The sequence below is a fragment of the Aspergillus stella-maris genome (genome assembly GCF_047715825.1).
Source record: "Aspergillus stella-maris strain CBS 113639 unplaced genomic scaffold BDV14scaffold_124, whole genome shotgun sequence".
Taxonomy (NCBI): domain Eukaryota; kingdom Fungi; phylum Ascomycota; class Eurotiomycetes; order Eurotiales; family Aspergillaceae; genus Aspergillus; species Aspergillus stella-maris.
This window is the reverse complement of record NW_027396918.1, coordinates 20,619-42,055: the sequence shown is the minus strand read 5'-3', so window position 1 is coordinate 42,055 and position 21,437 is coordinate 20,619. Positions and strand designations below refer to the sequence as shown.

Sequence of the window (21,437 nt, the reverse complement as noted above, 5' to 3'; positions counted from 1 at the left end):
ATGGGCTCGAATTCAGGGGTAAATAATTTGGGGAGCCAGAGTTGGTCTGGTCTTCTGCTGCTCTCCGCCGTCGTGGGCCCTTGGCGGGTCTTTGTGTTGATGCCTGAGGCTACAAATGAAGTATAGACTGGCAGATGTAGAAGAGCAGTTAGACGAGCTCGCAATGAGAACAGCTCCTTCAGATATAACTGTGCTCGCTGATTAGTGAGAAACGGACTGGTAGACACTTTGTTTACACATTATTTCGCTTTGGTATTCGAGTGCAAGAAGCCACAAAGAACGAGGACATCAATGTAGCCCGGACAACATCACTGGGGTCTGGGGTTTCAATGTGAGCTAGATCTGACTCCATAGCGGTCAAGTGAGTCAATCATACCTACTCTCCCTCTGATCTGGGCGTAGCTGTCGAGTTCCATGACGGCGTTTTGTTCTCCAAGCGCACATATATATTTTGACGGGTGAGCGGACGAGGATCAAGGAACCCCCACAAATACCGATGTAAGTCAACTCATAACGGCAGTGAAGTAGATAATAAAGACTGTACCCTATCTACAAGGATATAGTTTAGCAGCCCGTCTTTCCCCGACATCTACAATGTACTTTGTAATCTTTTCGCACTCGCTTTTGTTTAAGGCCGAAGGGCGCGAGAATTGCTAACCTTGAGGTAGGCCGAGAACCCCGGATTTATCATCAAGCTACGGCCCCACCCACCCAGGTATACTCTGCTATTACGTCGATAATCGAGATGTACCTCGAGGTACATATACGGATGATGGAGGGTATAAAGGTGTCTGAATACCCCAGAGTCGTGAGACAAAATCATCCATCATTCAGACAATCCGATTCAATCCTTCAGTATCTCGGCCTTGAGTAGTGATCTTGATTCTCAATCCTAACTCTCAACTCCCCGCTACACTAAAACCTCGAACTATACCAGAATGGAAACCGTCCTCATCATCGGAGCCACCGGCAACATCGGCGTCTCAGCCGTCAAAGGCGCCCTGAACACCAAGCGCAACGTCCTAGCCATTGTCCGCAGCCAGGCCTCAGCCGACAAGCTATTCCGGCATATCGGGTCGTCGGACGGGATTACCATTGTACAGGCTGATGTGCTCTCTGACACTGGTGTCAAGGGAGTGGTTGGTCAGGTTAAAGCTGGGAAGTTGCCTGCTTTTCAGCATGTTTATTCTTGTGGTTAGTACTGCCTGGATTCCAGAACGTGGCTTGGGAGAGGAGCTACTAACTAATCTTCATAGTTGGCGGCGAATACATCAAGCTCGCCATGAAGGACATAACCACCGAGCGACTTCGCGCAAACATGAACTCTATGTTTGAGGCTGCGTTTTGTAAGACTTTCCATTCCTCTCCAATCCCGATCTCAAACCCTTGTCTTCTCTAACAGAGAGTCAGTCGCCTACCGCGACACAGTCACCTACCTACAGGAGCAGAACAATCCAACAACATGGACCCTCTGCACCGGCGCACAAGGCGACATCGGAACATGCTCTCTCCCCGCCATGACACAAGGCGCGCTATTCTCCTTCGCTACAGCGGCGGCCCGCGAATGCGCCGAAACGAATGTCCGATTCAATGAAATTTACCTTGCGTTTCGAGTTGAGGTTGATGAGGATGCGGTCAAGCATAGTGTTACTAGTGCCTCCAGTTTTGCGAGGGCTTATGAGGCTGTTCTTGCGAGGGAAGAAATCCGTAGTGCGAGGGTCTTGATGAACAGGGTTGAGGATTTGGAGGATGTCAAATTTGTGAGTAAGTTTTAGATTTGGTTGAGTGGCGGGAGGGAGATAATGTGAGGGCTCTGCTTACAGATGTACCACGATCTCTTGGTGCACGTTTGCTGTTGTTTGTGTATAACAAGTGCTTAGAAAAACTTCATTGGAAGGCCAGACTGAATATCGACACATTGGTTTTGTTAGATGAACTCATACACAAACAAACAGGATAAAGTGATGCCAGATATCATAATTAGACATAGAGAACTTCTTGAGCCGACAAGAGCAGGAATCCAAAAACTGGAACTCGAGAAAGACAGTATACACTTGTGATAACAATTTTTTTTCTCCAATCTTTCCACGACCTGAAAGCAAAGTAGCCTCGAGTCTGGCCATGGTATCTTCGGTCATGGTCGATGAGTTGGTCACACTGTGAAGTGCCTCGAGATAATGCCGATAACAACAGTGAGGAAACCATAGCTTCTCCGGATTGCGGCAGGCAGGACTGCCGGGATAGATGCACATCATTCCAGGAGAGTGGAGTGCTTCGTCGTGAACATCTCTTCTATGGCCATCAAAATTCGCCCTTGTTGTGAAGGGCGGCAAATTCGAACATTTGTCATATGGACAGCTTCGGGAAAAAGAGTGATCGTTGACTATATTGGCGACTATATGGGCGTTCATGTTTTTGATTGTGGAAAATACCCGAGTGCAACCAGGCCAAGTACAGGGGTGAACGTGGTTCCTCGAGACAGTTTCCCTTTGCATCGAGTAAGATGTCGGACAAACAGGTCTCGCCGTGGCGAGGAATAGGCATCTTTCGGGCACCTGTAAAGGAACTTGGACGGTGTATTCCGAGAGTTACCACGCTCACGCATAGTTTCGTCCAATCTGGCCGTGGTCGGGCCACTGCACTTAAACTCATTGATGCTTGTCATCCAACTGATCCAGTCAACACCATTGGCCGGCAGAGAAGTTGCGAGTACGGTTCTCTCATACAGGTCATTGAGTTCGTTTGCCTGTGCCCTGTCGACAGCCAGATCAAGAGTCAGATCGGCAGTCACGACTGACGAGATCCTGTGTTCCGTTCTGACAATGTCTGTGATGTCGTCAGGGGGAAGGGCGGTTGTTGCGACTGGGTTTTCATTTTGGAATGATGCTCGGGGGTTTGCTGCACGGGCACGCTTGACTGCAAATCCCCCACGATAACGACCCATTCCGGGTGTGTAGTCGACTAAACGATCAATATCCCTCTTAGAGGGAACCGCGTTAACAATCGGTACTGACGGCAGTCCATCTATTGAATCGTTGACTGGAATGACTGCCGTCAATACCGATTGTTGCTGACTGGGCTCAGCCATAAAAATGGAGAGAGAAACATGATCCACCAGCAAAATCCTGGTGTTTGCAAAGCTGCGTTGGCGAAGAAGACGACGTTAAAGTGGTGCGGGAAAGGACATTAAACACAGTAGTCAGTACCTAACACAGGGAAGGAGCGCCGCTTTAACGGGCAGGTGGGCCCGAGATCGATAACGCCGGTCCAGGTCCGCATGTGATCTTCGTTCCAAGCTCCTAGCTCTCCAGCTCACACCTCCAACTTCCAACTTTCGATGTTCCAAAGCTCGATTCGCCAACATGAATACGCGACAAATACTAGACGACTCCCAAGGTCCATTTTCTCGATCTGCGACATTCAACGGCGACAACTCTTGCTTTTCGGTCGGGTTAGAAGATGGGTTCTGCAGTACGTCAAGATCCGTCCGGCTCTATACATCATGCGCGATAAACAATCACTGACTTGACCAAGTCTTCAGCACAAACCCATGTGAGCTGAAGGTATCTAGGAGTACGTACACTCTTACGGCCGCTTCCATTTATGACATCATTCGAGATTCAACCTCTAAGCTAGGAAAGCTCTAGGCTTCAATGCTGGCATAGGCTTCGTCGTCATGGTCGGGCAATCAAATTACCTCGCGCTTGTCGGCGGTGGACGGCGGCCACGGTATCCACAGAATAAGGTGCACGATGCCAATGGCCCCTTACAGACATACCTTTACTAACTGGAAAAATGTACACAGCTCGTTATCTGGGACGACGTGAAGCAAAAGGCCGCGATCACCCTCGAATTCCCCACATCCGTCCTCGGTGTCCGGCTAACAAAGTCCCGGATTGTTGTCGCGCTGCTCAATAGTATCGAAGTGTGGACCTTCTCTCGTCAGCCGGAAAGGGAATATGAATTTGAGACCGCGGATAACCCCCGAGGGCTGGCTTGTCTGGGTCAGAAACTACTGGCGTTCCCGGGTCAGTCGCCTGGGCATGTCAAAGTTGTTGAGCTGGCGAAAGGAAATGTCAGCATTATACCTGCTCATGAGGCGCCGCTACGAGCTATGACTTTGAGTCCGGATGGGGAGGTTCTTGCGACGGCGAGCGAACATGTACGTTACATGCCGACTGGCACTATCTTCATTGTTGACTAACTTTTTACAGGGTACACTGGTGCGGATATTTGCTACGAGCAACTGTGCTCAAATGGCGGAGCTCCGACGAGGTGTGGACAACGCCATTATATTCTCGCTTGCTATTTCGCCATCGAATAACCTCTTGGCCGTGACATCCGATAAGTCAACCCTCCATGTCTTTGACCTTCCGCATCCAAGCAAGACTCCAGCCCCGTCATCACCCGGCGAGAACGCGACCAACAAGTGGGGTATTCTGGGAAAGATACCGCTGCTTCCAAGGGTGTTCTCCGACGTATATTCGTTTGCAAGCGCGCACTTTGAGATGGGTGAGGATGGACTAGGTCCCTTGCCTCCACTCGGCTCTGCCTTGGCGCGACCTCCAAAAGGTGTGATAGGCTGGACTGACGAGAACACCATGATTGTCGTAAGCGCAGGTAAGGACGGCAGGTGGGAGAAATTCGTTCTCCGAGAGGGCGAAGAAGGGAAGCGGTACTGCGTAAGGGAAGGCTGGAAAAGGTATCTTGGAGATGGGAGCTGAACGACGACCTGGAATACCGTCGACCATGGTCGACTGTCCTGCAAATCAACCAGATCCAACTCGCAGCAAAGTGTCTAGTAACGGCCCAAGCCATCGTGGGCCAGAGCTCCCGCAACGACACACGGTCAGCTTTCCACCAGCACCTATTGTGGCCCGGCGCCTGCCGTGAGTTGCGCAACGGGTCGCAAGCACCTGATGGGATTTATCTTGATCGATGACGATCCCGCCTGTCCCGTTCGCGGCGTGACGGCGATCGAGAGCGCTCCGGAGTTCTATCTCTGTGGGATCTCTCTCTTCGGTCTCGGTCTCGGTATCTGTGATCGCGGCTGCTTCTTTCTCTGGATCGCGAACGGTCGTCGTCACGTCGATGACGACGATGGTGACGGGAATGGCGACTTGATCTATCCCGGCTAGACTCTCGCCGTCGTGATGACCTTTCTTTCTTTGCTTCCCTTTCCACCGCGCGAGCCACTTCCTCCCGCTTCTCTTCAATGAGAAACTCCTTCATAGGATCCTCTTCATCGTGATTTGCTATTAGCTCTTGCAATTCAATCTCTTCTTTCAGCAACCGGCGCCTAGGTGGCTCTCTTTCTTCATTTCCCCTCCTCTTTTGTCTCTTTTTCTCGTCGTCCGTGTCGTCGTCGGCCTCCTTGGCAACGGTGTCGCCCATCAACTTGGCAACATCGTTTGTATCCTCTTCCTCGTCGCGCTTCTTGTACCTCGTGTGATCAACCCGTAGAGTCCTGCCGAGTACCGTTGCTCCGCCCAAGTTGTCGACTGCGAGATCCGTACTGCGCTGATCCTCATACTTCAGAAAAGCAAAGCCTCGGCTCTTTCCTGTTTCCTTGTCGCGAACGAGATTGACATGAACAGGTTCGCCGTACTGCGAGAAAATGGTGACTATATCGCCCTCTGAGAGGTCGAAAGGAAGACCGCCGATGTAGATGTAAGCTGTGTCGCGATAATCGGCATGCCATGAAGCTTCGGGAGGACTTAGAAAGAGTCAGTGAGCAGATGCGCGAGGGGAAAGGGTCATGTTGAACATACACAGCATTCTCAAGCTCTCGCTTGTTGAGCGCCTGAACCTGGCGGATATTGTTCATGGCGTTAGTGCCCGTTTAAAGGCGAGGTGAAGAGAAAGTTGAGCTCTCAAAGTCAAGCGACAGCTTCCTTGTCCGACCCGTTGGTATCGCGTATCACGTGATGCATCTTCCTCAAAGAGTTATTTGGTGATGGTGGATCCAGGAGACAGCATAGAACAACAAGGACGCTGTGAACATGCCGATGCTTGACTCTGGACATATAAAAACTGTCTGATATTGCGATAACCACATACTATTGGAAGAATACCTTCCCACTCAATCCGATCTACAACCTCCGCGGTCTGGTCTATCAACGCCGAAACACGTCCCCTGACCTGCTCCGCTCCCGCTTTCTGTGCCGACACCACCGCCGCCTGCCCACCTGGTCAACGCGTCAAACCCTCCAGAGAACTGGATTCATAGCCTGGAATTCCGTGGAATGACCCGCGCCGACTGAGCGTGGTCAGCACAGCACATACAATGTCGGCATCGAGCCAGAACCCGAAGAGAAACAGCACAGGAAACGGCAGTCGGCCGTCGAGCAAAGATGGTCCAAAGAAGAACATCTGGTCTTCTATGCTGGACAGCGCTGCGACCGGAAAGCGCCTACCGGAGAAGAACCTTCTTATATTAGGTATGAACCTGAAGCTATCTGTCCGCTCAACTTCTCAGTTGTTCAATGCTAATTTATTCTCGTTCAGGAGGTACACCTGAATCCCAGAGAGAATTCCTAGAAGCCTACTCCGCAGATACATCGGATCCTAGCCTATCGAACGAACGGCGAAACCGCAAGGGGAAATTGCCCCCAGTTGCCAATCAATTTGCTCTTGGATACACGTATCTAGACGTGCTGGATGCGGACCAAGAAGGTACGTCGCGGGGTTTCAACTTCCTCCCGCATTGAAACTCAATACTAAACCATTCTCTACAGATACCCTTGCGCGCGTCTCCGCATATCTCCTCTCCGAACCCTCGATATCCTTCGCCCCTCTCCTCAAACCGCTCCTCACACCGCAGTCCATCCCCGATACCTCCGTGGTGATTCTCCTCGACTGGTCAGACCCGTGGACCTGGGTACGGCGCCTTCGAGAATGGGTCCGCCTTTTGCGACACGTTCTGATCTCTCTCGACGATGAGACTAAGGTTGTCATGGAGGAGAACATGGCATTGTGGAGGGAACGGAAGAAGGGTCTAGACGCTAGCTCTACAGGTACACAGGCAGCGACCGCTGGGTCTGTGGTTTTGGGTCCTGGAGAGTGGGATGAAGAGCTGGGAATACCTCTTTGCGTAGTTTGTCAAGGGGTGAGTACACTTGGACCTACCGGCGCAAACGAACGCTGACGTTAAACAGACGGACAAGATGGAGAAGCTAGAGCGAGATCACGGCTGGCATGAAGATGAGTTTGACTTTATTCACCAGTTCCTACGAACATTGCTCGTAAAACGTGCGCATCCTCTTCCCCGCAATCCGAAATATGCTAACTCAAGCAGATGGCGCCTCCCTCATCTACACCAAACCGTACAATGCGAATAACCTCCACGTCGTACTGCACTCCCTCCTCGGCATACATTCCCTCCTGAAGAAATTATCCCTCAAAGCCCAATTCATCGAACGCGATCAAATTCTCATCCCCACAAACTGGGACTCATGGGCGAAGATTAGAGTTATCCGAGAGGGATCAAATATCGAGGGCATATCGACAGCCTGGTCAATCGAAATCCAGGACCCTCCCGAGCCACTCACAAACAATACTGAACCCACCGAAGACGAGAACGCCGAAGAAGACGGAACGAGCGCCGTCGCAATCTACGAACAAACCATCAAAGACCCCAAGCGCACAACATCGCTCTCATACCCAGGAAGCCAACAAAGCGGCAATAAGATCGAAGTCGAAACATCCGACATGCAAGGCTTTTTAACCAAGCAACTCGAAGTCCTCGAGCAGCTAAAGATCGAAGACGAGAAAGACCGCGCCGCCAAGAAGGCGCCTCAGCTGGAGATGTCTCCATTGGAAGATAACAGCCGGGTGAACGAGCACATCGGTCCAGTGCAGTTTAATATGGGTGGGATTCAGGTCGACGCGGACGATATGCTTCAGAAGCTCAAGGTTGGTAGTACCCAGTCTCCTCCACTCGAGGAATAAGACTAATAATAACCTCCACCTCATAGGACCGAGAAGCCAACCGGACACAGCGAAAGGACCCCGTTTCGTCACCAGGTGATGAAAAGGCTCACAACCAGGCTCTTGCGAACTTCTTCGCCGGCCTGGTTAAGAAGCCCGGTGGTACAAGTAGTCCCCGCGGAAGCCCCTCAGTCTAAGTCTAAGCATAGCGATCAATCGCTCGTTCGCTCGACCTCTTCCCTTACCCTACCCTATTCTAACTTCTTATCTTGTTGGATGTAACCCGGGTTTACCTTACATCGGAGTTGGACCGGATTATTGGTTTGGTTTGGTTCCCCTTTCTGTCTCATTACAAGTGGTTTACCAGCCCCCAGCCCTCGTGCCCTGTGATTGATTTGGCACTTTCGCTCGTTCAATACATACCCCAATATGCATGTCTTTCAAGTCCCCTGAAGTCCTTGAAGTCCCTTTTGATTATGGTTAGCGTAGATACCTTTTCCAGTTCGAGTACAGAGAACATATTTCCGTGGGATTGGAGTGGGTGATTGTCTTGCTGCTGTTCATGTATTTAAGGCTTGATTAATCTCATACCAATGTCGAACATGATTTTCGCGATGCCTTTGAGTAGAAATGTCACATTTGCTATACTAATAAAGCAGGTTGGGTATGTCTCCTTGACACCAAGGATCTGCTAGGTATCTCATTTATTGTTCGGTACAGCTGAGTTGTATAATTATACCTCAGACGGTGCTCCCAAGTGGCTCGCGCGTCAACGTTCTCTGCTAGAACGAAGCGACTTGATTTTCAAGGATCCTCCACTGAGGCCCAAGGCCGCATTGTTGTCTCGGGATTTCCGCCAGCTGTGGCCAGAGATTGTCTGCGTCCGAACCGGTATGCTGGGCCCGCTGCAACTGTTCGGTGCTTCTCACAGCGACCGGGTGTTGCTGCTAGCCATGGATTCGGGCCAGTGAGACGGATATCCTAGGATCCGAATGTATTGCGATAGGCTGTGCGTCTACTGACTTACCGTGAGCTTTGTCAGAGATGAGTCGGGTCCGTCAAGGTAAGGCAAGGCGAGGAGAGGTGAGGTGACGCGACGCCGTTCTGCTCGAACGACGAGCCAGACTAGGCTCAAGACCGCTGTAGGTAGCGACGGAACATGAGACGCAGTCGTAAAGGAACAGCCGCTTCAGAAATCCTGAACCCCTGTCTCCCCCGTCAACCTGCTCCTCACATCCCCTCCTTCGGCTGGTCCCTCCCCGTCCCCATCTCCGTCAACAACCCACTCTGGCTCCTCACTATCGAACCACTTCTCCATCTCATCCGCACTCTCATCCAACTCCTCATCCCCATCCACCGTTGTGTAATCAAAATCGCCATCCTCCCCCCTCAAAAACCTCATCGTCATCTCCCACCGCCAAGCCTTCTCCCCCTCCTCCTTTGAAGTCGGAACCTCATCGCGCTCCTCGGCGAGTATCTCTCCATTTTCACCACGCGCGTACGTAAACAGCGCACGCGGATCAGGATGGTTCAGCGCATCGAACTTCGCTTCGCTGCGGAGGAGGTCGGCTTGCAATACACCGGAGAAGCCCTTTGCGCGGCCTTCGGCTTCGCGCTCGGCGGGGGTTTGGAACCGGCGAATTAGGCGGTCGTAGAGAAGGGGGTCTGCTGCGTATTAGCTTTTCAAGGATACGGTACATGACCGCGCGATCATGTTTAGATTCTGCAGGCAGGCGGACCGGCTAGTTCGAGGTCTGCGGAGAAGTACTCTGGGTGGAGGTCTAGGTAGCGCTTGCGGCGGTTTTTGATGAGGGTTGCGTGGGGGATTGTGCTTGTTGATGGGGTGGTATTTTTATCGGGCTGTTCGGTCGGTAGGTCTTTTTGGTCATTCTGGACGCCGGTGCCCATTGGGAAGAGAGGCATAGTGGTGGTAGCTGATTGTAGGAAAGGTAGAGGTGGTGACCTCAGTGGGTGATGGCGTCGGAGCCTCGGCTGCGGGCGGCGAAATTTGTTTGGGAATGTCCACTCTACGGTATCCTGTCAAAACGTCAATCTTCGCTTGTCGCGCGGCTGTTGATCAATTGAGGAACTGCTCTGGCGAGCAGTGTATATATTATTGGTCCTTATATAAATTAAATCTCTAAAGGACATGTAAGAGTCTCCTGTTTCATATCTCCCCACATGCTTGGCAATATAACTGCCAGCCATGCCGCGCATTTATTTCAAGAACTGACACTTGCCAGGAGCCTCTCTCTGGCTTAATCAATCAATTGAGCATGGCTTCCTTCAGGAGCATCTACGAGCAAGAGCCGCGCAAACAGTTGGCCGTCGGCGTGGCCCTGCTGGTCCTCGCCGCGTTCTACAGTTACGTCTTCCTGCTGACCCTTGCTCCCATATACGGTTCGACCCCATCGCACATCTTCCACGGCTACGGCGTCGGGTTCGCAGGCGCAGCGGGCTGGTTCGCGAAGGATATCATCCACCGTCTGTCGGGCCGCAATGCGGTCTATGTCGTCCCCGTGCTGGCCTTCTGGTTGCCCGTGCTGCAGTACTTCGTTACCCAGCAGAGCTCGGCGCTGGGCAATCCTACTGGTCCGGTGATCACTGAGGTCCTAGCTCTGTACCCTCTTGTTTTACTCTCTGTTGCCTGCGCCGGTAAACTTGTGCAGTCTGGACTGAACCTCAATCGCCATGGTGATCTGGTTGCGGAGCATATCCCACTGCTGGGCTCTTATGTCGTCTACTCGGCCGGCGAGCACCTGATCAAGGCATTCCTCTCTTGGACTATCGGGTCGACTATTCTTCTCAGTCGCGCGGGTCTCCAGATCTTGATCCCGATCTTCTATGCTGCTGCGGTGCCATCTAAGATCCTCCTCTTGGCTATCCCGTCCTTGCTGTTCTCGCTTACTTCAAACACCCACCTGCCGCTGGGATACACTACCAGAACTCTCAATGACGCTCTGGCAGAGGAGGGATTCTCCCTCGTAGCCCGCCAGGACTCAACAACCGGCTACGTCTCGGTCCTGGATAACCTGGAAGACGGCTTCCGCGTCATGCGCTGCGACCACAGTCTTCTTGGCGGACAGTGGCTCAAGAAGCGCCCTAATTACACTCCCCCGGCTGTGAAGGATCCCATCTACGCTGTCTTTACTATGCTTGAGGCCGTGCGCCTCGTCGAGACACCAACCGGTGCTCCCCGCGTCGATGCGGGCAGCAATGCGCTCGTCATGTACGTCCCCTTTCCTAGTTCATATCAGGGCATCACCAACTAATATAATCCAGTGGCCTCGGAATCGGCACAACTCCCGGCGCTTTGATCGCGCACGGCATCGACACGACCATCGTCGAAATCGACCCTGTCGTGCACAAGTTCGCAATGGAGTACTTCGAGTTACCACCGAACCACACGCCCGCCATCGAGGACGCGCGATCTTTCGTCAAGAAGGCGCAGAATGCACCTGTCAAGAAGCAATACGATTATATCGTCCATGATGTCTTCACCGGTGGCGCGGAGCCCGTCGAGCTGTTTACTTGGGAATTTATTTCCGGTTTGAAGGACCTCTTGAAGGATGATGGGGTCGTTGCTATCGTACGTCTAACCTCCCTCTTCTCTAAAACTAGATAACCCCGTATCCTAATACGAAACGCAGAACTACGCCGGCGACCTAACGCTCTACCCTACAGCGCTCAGCATCCGGACCATAAAATCCATCTTCCCAACATGCCGCCTCTTCCGCGAAGAAGTCGACACCGACATCGGCGCAGAATTCACAAACATGGTTATATTCTGCACGAAGGCCCACCACCCGCTCGTATTCCGGGACGCAGTGCAGTCCGATTTCTTGAATAGTCGCTTCCGCCAGCGGTATCTTGTACCTAGGCATGAGGTTGATCCAGCACGGTTCGATGTTGTTGAGGAGGGTGGACGCCGCGTGCTTTGGGATAGGGAGGTTGGACGGTTGCATAAATACCAGGATCGGGGAGCGTTGGAGCATTGGGCGATTATGAGGACTGTTATGCCTGATGCTGTTTGGGAGGGGTGGTAAATGGGGAGAAAAGGTGCCCTGGCTATTCTATATTTAAGGCTATATATATGGTGATGTGGATGTGTGAGTCTTGTCTGGACGATGGGGTGATTGGGTGAGAGGGCGCGGGAGGTCGTTTATACGTGGGCGTCTGTTGCCCATCTCGGTTTCGTTTCATGCTTGTCTTGAAACTTATGTATATATATATATCTCTCTCTAGCTTCTGCTAGCGCAGTCTAATAGTCCATGGTCTAGAGCTTCTGCACAAAGACCAAAGAAATATATACACCTACGTCGCATCACCTCTGAATATATCCCAATCAGATAGAGAAGGTGGTAATTGTGCTAATGATGCCCTCCCAACAGTCTAACAGCCATCTCCCTAAGCTTAAACTTCTGAATCTTCCCGCTCGCCGTTTTAGGCAGGGACTCACCCCCCTCCAAAAAGAAAACATACCGCGGAACAAGATGCCCGCTTAACTTCTCGCGCACAAAGTCCTGGATTGCGCGGCCTGTAATCTCGCTTTCTTCCCCTTCCTTGTCCTTGCCATTTGATTTAAGGATGACGAATGCAGCTACGACTTCGCCGTAGTGTTCGTCTGGTACACCGACCACACTAACGTCTGCTAAGCCGGGGAAGGAAAGAAGACAATTCTCGATTTCGAGCGGGTGGATGTTTTCCCCGCCGCGGATTATGAGGTCTTTGATGCGGCCGGTTATGGAGATGTAGCCGTCTGGGGAGAGGGTTGCTTCGTCGCCCGTCTGGTTACCATATGATTAGCTTACTTCCAAGTGGGGTGCAGGGATGAGGAAAACGCACATGCACCCAAACCTTCCCATCCTTATCCTCCCGCATAACGAGCTTTGTCTTCTCGGTGTCGCCCCAGTACCCCTTCATCATCAGGTATCCGGAGACAGCAAGTTCGCCGCGCGTATTGATGGGCAATATAGCGTTGTGATCGGACGGGTCAACGACCTTGGCTTCAACATGCGGCATTAGGCGGCCGACTGTATTGATTCTCTTATCAATCGGATCATCTGTTGTTGTCATTGACGAGACGGGCGATGTCTCCGTCATACCGTAGCAGATGGTCAACTCTGTTAGATTAAGAACCTTATGCAGTTTCTTCATGAGTTCAGCGGGGATGCTTGATCCAGCTGCTATGCCTGTGCGCAGGAACTCAAATCCCTTATACTCAACTGTGCCGTTTTCGAGGAGGCCTAGTTCCTCGAGGAACATGGTCGGTACGCCGTAGAGGGCTGTGCATTTCTCTTCTTGAACTGCGCGGAGAGTGGAGATGGCGTTGAATGCTTCGGATGGGAAGACGATTGCAGATCCGTGCGTCGCTGTCGCCATGTACCCTAGGACCGACCCGAAGCAGTGGAAGAGCGGTGGAGGGCAGGCGACTATATCGGTTGATGTAAGGCGCATTCGATCGCCAATTTGGGATCCATTATTTAGGATCGAACGGTGGCTTAGACAGGCTGCTTTTGGAAGGGCGGTTGTGCCTGATGTAAATTGGATGTTGACTATCTCATCTTGGGAAAGGTCTCGATTTGGCAAGGCTGTGCCGTCAAATGTATTCGAAGATGTTACAGCTTTATATGGTGTTACTGGCTTGAATGCAGAGGTGTTGACCCGGCCTGTCGAGTTATCGACGAGTATAATATTCTGCAGTGTGGGGACAACATCCGATTCGAGCTTTGATTTGCTGAGATCTGGGATGAGGTGCTTTATGAGAGGGAGATTGCTCCTCGGAGGCTTTCTAGGAAGATTCGATTCCGTGCTTATGAGCATGTGGGTTGTACCCAGGTGGCTTAGGGCCGCGACCACTTGAGTTGCGTTGAAGGATGGGTTGATTGGGACCTGGTTGGTTAGTATAAAGCATACTCTAGACGACAGTTGACATACCAAAATAGCCCCCAGCTTGAACAGAGCATAAGTTACCTATATTCTGTCAGTGTGTTTCAACCCAGCTGTAATGTTCCATAAAATACAGTAGCATGCTCCATGGAGTTGCCCAGCATAACCGCGACGCGATCTCCCTTTCGTACACCGACGGATTCTAACCCCCGGGCGAGTGCATTGCTCTTTGCATCGAGGCCGGAGTAAGTAAGTCTGTCATTTTGGTGCTTGGAAATGACACTGATCTGTTAGCTAGTTTTCTCTCCCTAAAAGGTAGATGGACTCACGCTGTTCGATCTCCGTATGCGCCGACTGTACTGGCAAAGTGCTCTCCAACCGTGGATTTGATCAGTGGCGGCTATGAAAGGTTAGCGGAACATCTCTTGAGCAGAGAATGGTCTGATGTACCTCTGAAGGACCACACGCATAACTCTGTGTAAGGAGGGACCGTTTAAAGGTCTGCGTGATAGGGCGGGTACAAGCTACCCTTGGGACCCGCAGAGCTCCCCGGGTATAAAGCATAGCTGAAGGGGACATGGTGCTATTGCTTGACAGTCTGTTCCATAATACCTTGCCCCTGGATGTTATAGCGAGGTAAATGATCCTGAGCTCGGCAACCCCGCGTTTGGTGTCGCGTGCAACAAGGGATGATATACTCCGCAGTCTGGGGATAGTAATTGGAATGAGAAAAAGTGATTGCTTCGTTGTTTAACTCAAAGCAAAGAATAGTATCGTCTAGTATATAAATAGCAATGTTCCAATAGCTGCAGGAAGAAGAAGGAGAGGTGTTGAAACGAGAAGAGAGGGAGAGAGCTGCGGAGAGCCCCTCATGCAGGATGCGGGGTCAGTCAGTCACTGTCCAGGTCAACTTCACTTTCCACACTTTCATTCCCCTTCTTACTCAAACAGTTCTCCTCTCCACAGAGACACTTTCTGTACGTCCAATATTGCCTCCCATAATGTACCGTCAGATCTTCAAACGCCGCAATATCCCTTCTCGCCTCAATCGTCATCACCGTTCGATCTCCGACAGTCCTTGCATTGAACTTGGTACAAGGACTGCACGAATGCGCAATATACCGCGTCCAATTCCCAAACCGTTGCGGTGAAATCACAGCAACCACATCATCCCCACTTGTCTTGGTAACATGCACAAGCGAATATACTTTATCGTCCTCGTACTCCGGCGGAAACAGCTCCCCGACGAACTGACCCAGGATATCGCCTTTTTTGAAATTCGTCAATGCACGCACTCCAGTCCCCGTCACAGCCCGATCAATGAGCTCGACGAGACTCCCCGCCGAGAAATCGAGTTTGCAGGAACACAGATCGGGGGATCCGCATACGTCGCAGGGTCCGTCGCGGGGGCCCCGGATCGTCGGGTCTTGCGGGTCTTCCCCAGCCCTGTATCCATCCGCCGCAATAATCCACTTCTTCTTGTCGAAAACGACATCGTCGATGTGAACTTGCTTTCCGTCACCGAACCAGGGACGTCGGATCTTCCTGTCTACTCCTTGCACGATATGATGCGGATGCTCGCTCCACATCTTCCTGCTTGGTCGGAGGACCTCGTCTAGTCCCGCGACACCGAGATCCGCATACTTGACTAGCACCCCGCACCAATCTAGACATCTTGATCGCGCGAATACTTCAAGACTCCACGCGTTCTCGTCGACAAGTGCCAGGAACTCGGTCCATATCCCGCCGTGTCGGATCTCGCGAACTCCGCGCCGGAACCCCTCTGCTGTACAACAAATGGCTAGGATCTTCCACCCGAAAACATCTTTGAATTCGTTCAGCCGCCTCAATGTCCCGCGCGGATCATGGCCGGCATATACCTCTGGATTGAGAGACTGCGAAACAACTTGATCGAGAAGAGCGGTCGCCTCATGGTATTGCAGCCTGTAATGACTCACAACCTCAGCGTCAACCTCCCAGTGGAGATGTGCGCGCTGGATACAGAGGTAATTGATGTCGTAGTAGGTTGAGGCGAGAACATCGCGAACGAGGTCCGAGACCTTCTGCTGAATCTGAACGGGGTAATTCGTCAACGAGGACTTTCGGCGCTTACTCTGGGGCTGCGTTGGATTTGGAGGGGTATCGTCTTCGGTCTCGCGGGGTCGTTTTCGGTGGTTGCGTACTTGCACTTCTTCTGGGCCGGGTGTTATTGATCGCGTTCGCGTTGTTCGGGGTGATAGAGGCATTGTAGGTAGGTAGGCAGGTAAGCATGCAATATTGCTATTTCTTTTGTAGATCTGAGTACTATACTCTCTGCTAAAAAGGGAGAGGAGACGCGATGCCTAAGTACAACATACCCATTCCAAGAATAGCATCACTTGAGTCTGTCTTGTGCCTTGAACAATGCCATCTCGAGGAGATCTAGCAGGGGTGTTCGTCATGTTGTCCTTTGTCAGTCGTTTCAAGATCTTCTTTGTGACAGGCCTGCGTCAAGAATCGCCTACGAGATGGTGATGTTGACTCGGTTCCTTTGTTTAGATCTAGCCGGAGATACCTAGAACCCTTATGCTTCAATACTCCTCAGGTGGCTTCCACTCGATCTAGGTAGATGACATGTGAAAATTTCTAGAGATTAGACAGATCTCTGGTAGGTTCCTAGGGCCCACTCATGGCTGTCTGGTTCTTCACCGTTTGTTTACTAGATAGGCCGGAGCTATCTTCCAATGAACTCTACAGTTACCAGCTTCATAACCACCAACCTAGAATCGAAGAATGAAAGGTCGGATCGATTTAACCCCCCCAGTCCTATGAAAAAATGAGATTTTATTCAGAGAGGCATCCGTCTCATCTCAGTAACATCGCGAGAACGATATCGAGCTGCCGTACGATCTACACGAGCACGATGCCTATCTCAAGCGCAGAGCTAGAGCGTCCTGATTCTGAGCGGCAGGTGCGTAGCCAGAGAGGCCACTTATTCTCTGTCGTCATCCAGTGCATCTCCGTTTCTAACCCTCAAAACCAGGACTCCCATTCCCGCGATCCTACCCCTGGCCCTAGCCAACCCCGACCTCAAAACGCACACTGGGATACCATCACCAGAGCAGCCGAGAGTGCACCCAAAGAGCCAGAAGTACACGCAAGAACATATTTCGAACCCACCCTCTTCCCGGGCCTCGACGCCAGCAACACATTGATCCCAAACCCCACGCATCCATCAGGCCGCGCCGAACCCCTCTCATCCAGAGGCTCCGAGCTAATAATGCAAATGGAAGAGCTCGGGCGCGCAGTACAGTATTCGTCCCCGGACTTCTTTCTCGCGAACCATGGCGCGACCTTGGCGCTGCAGGAGAAGATGGAGAGGTTCTTGATGTTTTGTGTAATGGATGATGCGGATGTTAGGGGCGATGAGTGGTTTGTACGGCTGTCGAGGCTTGTTGCGAGGCAGAGGAGGGTGCTTCGGTTGATTTCGTCGAGGGTGAGTGGTACGGATAGGGTTAATGGAAATGGTCATGGTCATAGTATTGGTTTTCAGTCTCAGCCTCAGCATCAGCGTGCGGTGCCGGGGGGTTTTGCCTATGGTGGAAATGCGGCGGCTGCTGGGAGGAGCAATGAGCCTGTACGCGGTACATTCGAGCAGGCTTCTGGGCAGAGACCTGCCATATCGTTGCCCGCACGGAGGACTGTGGCTGGTACTAGTGGTGGTATTGGGACTGCCAGATATCCTATCGGGCTGTATAGGAGACAAGGACCGACTACCGAGTGAGGAAGCACATCTCAACAGCCATCCCAGGCGTCATCGCAGTCAAAAACGTCGAGAGCTCGAAGTCGACAAGAATGCCACAAAGAGGCTGCGTGATTTGGAGAAGACGATACTGAATGGAAGGAAACTGAGGCTGCGGTGAGGACGGAGGCTGGTGGAGGGCACTTTTGGCTGTTGAAACGGGAAGGCGCTGTCTGTCCCCGCATGTTCATCGAAGTAGGGTGAGATCTTGTCTCTCATCGCTGACTTAACCGCGGGCATGGATACGTTCCTTCACGGTTCTTTTCTGTGCTCTGTCAGAATGTACATCTCCAAATCAGCAACAGAATCGTCCACGACCATGTCCAAAGAAAACGGTTCGTACCTTACAAACTTTCCTTTGCTGTAGGACCCACCAGATAATCATCGCGTGAGATGTTTCCGTTCCTTCCAAAGATTCCCAAGCTGCCTGAAAGGATACCCCCTTCGACATTAGGTCAGCTCAACACCCAGTGATTGAATTTCGGCCCCTGTCTCACCCATCCCAGGATCACGGATAGAGAAAGATAAAACTACATCCTTGCAATAAGCCAGTGATAAGAAAACAAGGATTGTGTAACACTGTCGCTGTTGTTGTTCAAAAAAGCAAATCTACCGGCCCTGGTGCATTGACCGTATTGAGTAAATGCTTGACACCACCCACGAGAGCCAACGGATATTCGTAATCGCAACCCAAGAGTCCCAAGGGCTAGCGTAGCTATTGTCTGTTATCTGCGGGCGCGTAATGGTTGGGCGACAATCCTCAAGTTCGACAAGTTGGTGTCTGTTGAAATTGCGGCACGGCACGGCGCGTTAGGACTCAGGATCCTGGACCGTGGTCGGGATCATCCTACGGTGCCCTAGGAGTAAGCATAGCCACCTGGCAACTGGCACCAGGCACAATTAGAAAAGACAGTGGGGATCGTTAGCGCAAGCGCGTAGTCTGACTGCTGTGCACCAAGGTTGTTCGTCATTTCAGTGTCGGATGGCGCAGCGCGCGCTGTACCCCAGGGTCCAGACTCCAGTGTCATGTCCCAGCTCCCAGGGCTTTGGGAAACTGGAGCCCAGAACCGACGACCATGTCCCGGCTGTAAATGGCAGGCCCGACACCGAAACCTGGCCTGTGCTGGTGCTGGTGGCTTCCTGGAGAGGGTCCTTTCACCTTCTTCGTCTGCCATAAAATTTCAGGGGAGCGTAAGCAGACGATTGAGATGGAGCTTTGCATGGGTGCTGCATTGCACTCCTGCATGTGCTCCTAGCAGTGGCTGCGCATGCAGGAAGGGATTTGGGGCTTGTACAGTTGTGTTTGAGCTGGGGTCAACGAGGCTGAGGCAGTTCGCCGTTTGTCGCTGATCTCTAGTTCGCAGCCGCAGTCTCCTAGAGAGGGACTAGGGAGGGCTCTCACGCGGTAAGTGGGGGCCGCAGGTACAGATGGCTTTCTATATTGGCTGAAAGAGGCGGACCCTGGTCATCGTAGCCATTGGCGCGGTTTGCAGTTAAAATTAAACGCTGATGTTGGATTTGGGGGTCTCAGACATAGGTCGTATTTGCGGAGGTGAGCTGTCTGTACGTCTACGATCAAATAGGGGCCATATCCCAGCGGTGGTTGCTGTCTGCCGTATGGAGTTGCTATGCTAGCTTTGAGCTTCAATTGAAGATGGGTTACTTCGTTGTTCTTGCGTTGTTACTGTGTTCTGTGCTTGTCCAGGCGAGCGCTCCAAGCTTGCATTTCCCGGAGCCGAGGCGTCTCTCTGCTGGGACCTTGCTGTCGAAGCTTGAAGCGCGAGGAGAATCCACGGCGGCGTTGTTGAACGAAGGGACTAGTTTCGATTACATCTCTGACGATGTTGACGACGAATCGGTCTTTTCAACTACGCTTGACGTGAAGTCACAATGGCCCATCCTCGCATTGGAGGACATGGACGCCGACTTAGAAAGTGTCTCCTGTACCGGCTCTGAGATACACCTTGGCTTCGCCTCGACTGCCGCCGAAGTGCGGTTCAACGCGGCAGTCAAAGACACGCCTGATTTCATTGTTGTCACTTCCCACGACGGTTGCGACATTGACGGAGAACGGTCAGCATATCGGTATGTCAAGAACATCGTCGACGATGAGAACATTTACTGACAGTTAGCAAGGGTGACCGGAGTCAGCGTGGATAACGAAGACGGCACTATCGCCCTGACCATGGACCGAATGGACTGGCACGACGCCTTCTCATCGACAACAGTGTCCTTTCGTCGCAGACATCCTTCCGAGATTCAGAGACGAAGCCCGACAGTTATGAAGAGGCAAACGGAAACGCAACCGTCAGCATCAACATCATCATTTCCCGCAGCCCCTACGAGTGCCGCTGGACTCAACTCATCAGCCGATGCGTCTTTCAACGCGCGCCACACCGATATGAAGATCTACCCTTCAGATTCTACGCTTGTTCAAGGCGTGTTGTAAGTGCTCATACGATCCCTCATTGTCGAAGCACGAACTGATTCTTGCAGACCTCAGGTTCCTATCGCTGTAACATGCAAGACATGTACCCTTGAAGGGGACATTGAGCTTTCCCAAGGACAGTTCAGTGTGGGAAGCGACGGGGACGCTGACAGTGACGGCTCTGATATTCAGTTGACCGAGGCGATTGGCTTCTTTCAGAATAGCAGCGTCGAACTCTTGGTCAAGCAAATGTCCTCGCAGATTGAGCTTGAGTTTGAGCTCGAGTCTGACGGGCCCCTGCTAGAAGTCACTGCTGCGCTGCCGACCATAGGACTCACACCCTTCCAGGTAGACTCCCGAGTCGCCATATTCCAATCCAACAACGCTAACCCTGATTGCAGATAGCAGGCGTAATCACCTTCGGCCCTCAGATTGTTCCCAATTTCGTCTTCACGGCAGACCTCGAGGGAGATGTTGGATTCTCCTATGGCTTTAACGTGAAGGTAAGTCTAGTCAACGAAAAGGTCATGGTCCAATGCTAACAATTGATAGGTTCCCGACAACTCCAGGATTTCAATCAGCATACCTGACTTTGCCGAGTCTTCCATAACCGGCTTGTGAGTATCGATGACTTCGTACTGTGACCAGCTAATCACCATCTGCTAGCGAGGACACAACCTTCGAGACGAGTCCCTTCGAGGCAACAACCGAGGTGTCATCCGTTTCCCTAAGCGTCGCGTTTCGGCCCCAGATCCTTCTCGGAATCAGCACCTCTCTGGACGACTTCATACGCGTGGAGATAGACGGCGGCATAGGAGCATTTGTTAGCCTGCCGAACCTGTCTTTGAACGCCTCTCAAGTGACCGGGGTCAATGAGGACTGTAAAGCTGCTGGCGAGGACGATGTCGTCGGCAATGCCATTCGCCTCACCCCGTCCGTCGAGCTTGACATGGGGGTCATTGCTAGTTACGATGTCCGTCTTGGGAGTTTCAACGATTCGCGGGAAATAGCGCCAGTTCTGGCGTCAACATCATACAGTCTCCCCGCGGGTTGTGTCAGCTTTGAGGCAGATGTAGAGACCGACGACAGGACAGGTTCTCTTGCCTCGGGAGGTAGAGGCAGCAGTGGTAGCGGTGGCAGCGATGATGATGGTGGGAATGGTGCAGTCAGCACTAGAAGGGGGGGCGGTCTTAGTATCACGCTTATCTGTGCAGTGGTTCTGTCAACGGTCGCAGTTGGCTTCTGCAGTTGGGCATAGACATTGATAGATCATAGAATGAGGGGCATGATGAGATATGATTGTTAATTGAACGGCTGAGAGCCAATAGCTGATGTTATCGTGAAGCGACTGCGGTGAGACAATCAGTAGTCTAGACCAGTTGTCGCTGGAGTTGTCCGCGGAGGCCCGTG

General features: G+C 52.0%; 12 protein-coding genes across 12 annotated transcripts; 6 read left to right on the top strand and 6 right to left on the bottom strand.

The window, feature by feature from the left end:
- The first annotated feature begins 681 nt into the window (after positions 1-681).
- On the top strand, positions 682-1,878 carry BDV14DRAFT_23435 (uncharacterized protein). Its single transcript, XM_073776345.1, has 3 exons — positions 682-1,194; positions 1,257-1,346; positions 1,411-1,878. Exons 1-3 carry the CDS (start codon positions 939-941, stop codon positions 1,773-1,775), a joined length of 711 nt encoding a protein of 236 aa, XP_073621870.1. The 5' UTR covers positions 682-938; the 3' UTR covers positions 1,776-1,878.
- Positions 1,878-2,306, bottom strand: BDV14DRAFT_23424 (uncharacterized protein). Its single transcript, XM_073776343.1, has one exon. It carries the CDS (start codon positions 2,203-2,205, stop codon positions 1,981-1,983), a length of 225 nt encoding a protein of 74 aa, XP_073621869.1. The 5' UTR covers positions 2,206-2,306; the 3' UTR covers positions 1,878-1,980.
- On the bottom strand, positions 2,307-3,176 carry BDV14DRAFT_23431 (uncharacterized protein). Its single transcript, XM_073776344.1, has one exon. The coding sequence runs from the start codon at positions 3,086-3,088 to the stop codon at positions 2,408-2,410; it is 681 nt and encodes a 226-aa protein (XP_073621868.1). The 5' UTR covers positions 3,089-3,176; the 3' UTR covers positions 2,307-2,407.
- Positions 3,177-3,324: 148 nt separating this feature from the next.
- BDV14DRAFT_23408 (phosphatidylinositol-3,5-bisphosphate binding protein HSV2) lies at positions 3,325-4,825 on the top strand. Its single transcript, XM_073776342.1, has 5 exons — positions 3,325-3,471; positions 3,535-3,573; positions 3,648-3,745; positions 3,806-4,162; positions 4,215-4,825. The coding sequence occupies exons 1-5, from the start codon at positions 3,363-3,365 to the stop codon at positions 4,722-4,724; spliced, it is 1,113 nt and encodes a 370-aa protein (XP_073621867.1). The 5' UTR covers positions 3,325-3,362; the 3' UTR covers positions 4,725-4,825.
- On the bottom strand, positions 4,826-6,009 carry BDV14DRAFT_23400 (uncharacterized protein). The gene is made up of 2 exons (XM_073776341.1): positions 5,772-6,009; positions 4,826-5,716 (listed from the first exon to the last, which is right to left on the bottom strand). The coding sequence occupies exons 1-2, from the start codon at positions 5,825-5,827 to the stop codon at positions 4,927-4,929; spliced, it is 846 nt and encodes a 281-aa protein (XP_073621866.1). The 5' UTR covers positions 5,828-6,009; the 3' UTR covers positions 4,826-4,926.
- BDV14DRAFT_185767 (dynein family protein) lies at positions 5,873-8,535 on the top strand. The gene is made up of 6 exons (XM_073770718.1): positions 5,873-6,440; positions 6,508-6,675; positions 6,738-7,108; positions 7,158-7,251; positions 7,298-7,914; positions 7,977-8,535. Exons 1-6 carry the CDS (start codon positions 6,287-6,289, stop codon positions 8,124-8,126), a joined length of 1,554 nt encoding a protein of 517 aa, XP_073621865.1. The 5' UTR covers positions 5,873-6,286; the 3' UTR covers positions 8,127-8,535.
- Positions 8,536-8,561: 26 nt separating this feature from the next.
- On the bottom strand, positions 8,562-9,892 carry BDV14DRAFT_185765 (uncharacterized protein). Its single transcript, XM_073770717.1, has 2 exons — positions 9,669-9,892; positions 8,562-9,594 (listed from the first exon to the last, which is right to left on the bottom strand). Exons 1-2 carry the CDS (start codon positions 9,850-9,852, stop codon positions 9,119-9,121), a joined length of 660 nt encoding a protein of 219 aa, XP_073621864.1. The 5' UTR covers positions 9,853-9,892; the 3' UTR covers positions 8,562-9,118.
- BDV14DRAFT_185764 (spermidine synthase) lies at positions 9,873-12,254 on the top strand. The gene is made up of 4 exons (XM_073770716.1): positions 9,873-10,080; positions 10,173-11,158; positions 11,212-11,518; positions 11,580-12,254. The coding sequence occupies exons 2-4, from the start codon at positions 10,206-10,208 to the stop codon at positions 11,973-11,975; spliced, it is 1,656 nt and encodes a 551-aa protein (XP_073621863.1). The 5' UTR covers positions 9,873-10,080; positions 10,173-10,205; the 3' UTR covers positions 11,976-12,254.
- On the bottom strand, positions 12,112-14,552 carry BDV14DRAFT_23384 (putative AMP-binding enzyme). The gene is made up of 6 exons (XM_073776340.1): positions 14,269-14,552; positions 14,148-14,218; positions 13,953-14,100; positions 13,867-13,902; positions 12,775-13,821; positions 12,112-12,716 (listed from the first exon to the last, which is right to left on the bottom strand). Exons 1-6 carry the CDS (start codon positions 14,395-14,397, stop codon positions 12,300-12,302), a joined length of 1,848 nt encoding a protein of 615 aa, XP_073621862.1. The 5' UTR covers positions 14,398-14,552; the 3' UTR covers positions 12,112-12,299.
- Positions 14,505-16,064, bottom strand: BDV14DRAFT_207286 (SET domain protein; the record flags this gene model as incomplete). The annotated part of the gene is made up of 2 exons (XM_073775105.1): positions 14,505-15,938; positions 16,002-16,064. The coding sequence occupies 2 exons, from the start codon at positions 16,062-16,064 to the stop codon at positions 14,709-14,711; spliced, it is 1,293 nt and encodes a 430-aa protein (XP_073621861.1). The 3' UTR covers positions 14,505-14,708.
- Positions 16,065-16,720: 656 nt separating this feature from the next.
- On the top strand, positions 16,721-17,581 carry BDV14DRAFT_206184 (uncharacterized protein; the record flags this gene model as incomplete). The annotated part of the gene is made up of 2 exons (XM_073774869.1): positions 16,721-16,768; positions 16,841-17,581. 2 exons carry the CDS (start codon positions 16,721-16,723, stop codon positions 17,579-17,581), a joined length of 789 nt encoding a protein of 262 aa, XP_073621860.1.
- Positions 17,582-19,101: 1,520 nt separating this feature from the next.
- On the top strand, positions 19,102-21,408 carry BDV14DRAFT_207284 (putative GPI anchored protein). Its single transcript, XM_073775104.1, has 6 exons — positions 19,102-19,684; positions 19,736-20,044; positions 20,096-20,375; positions 20,429-20,530; positions 20,580-20,644; positions 20,694-21,408. Exons 1-6 carry the CDS (start codon positions 19,254-19,256, stop codon positions 21,283-21,285), a joined length of 1,779 nt encoding a protein of 592 aa, XP_073621859.1. The 5' UTR covers positions 19,102-19,253; the 3' UTR covers positions 21,286-21,408.
- Positions 21,409-21,437: the final 29 nt, after the last annotated feature.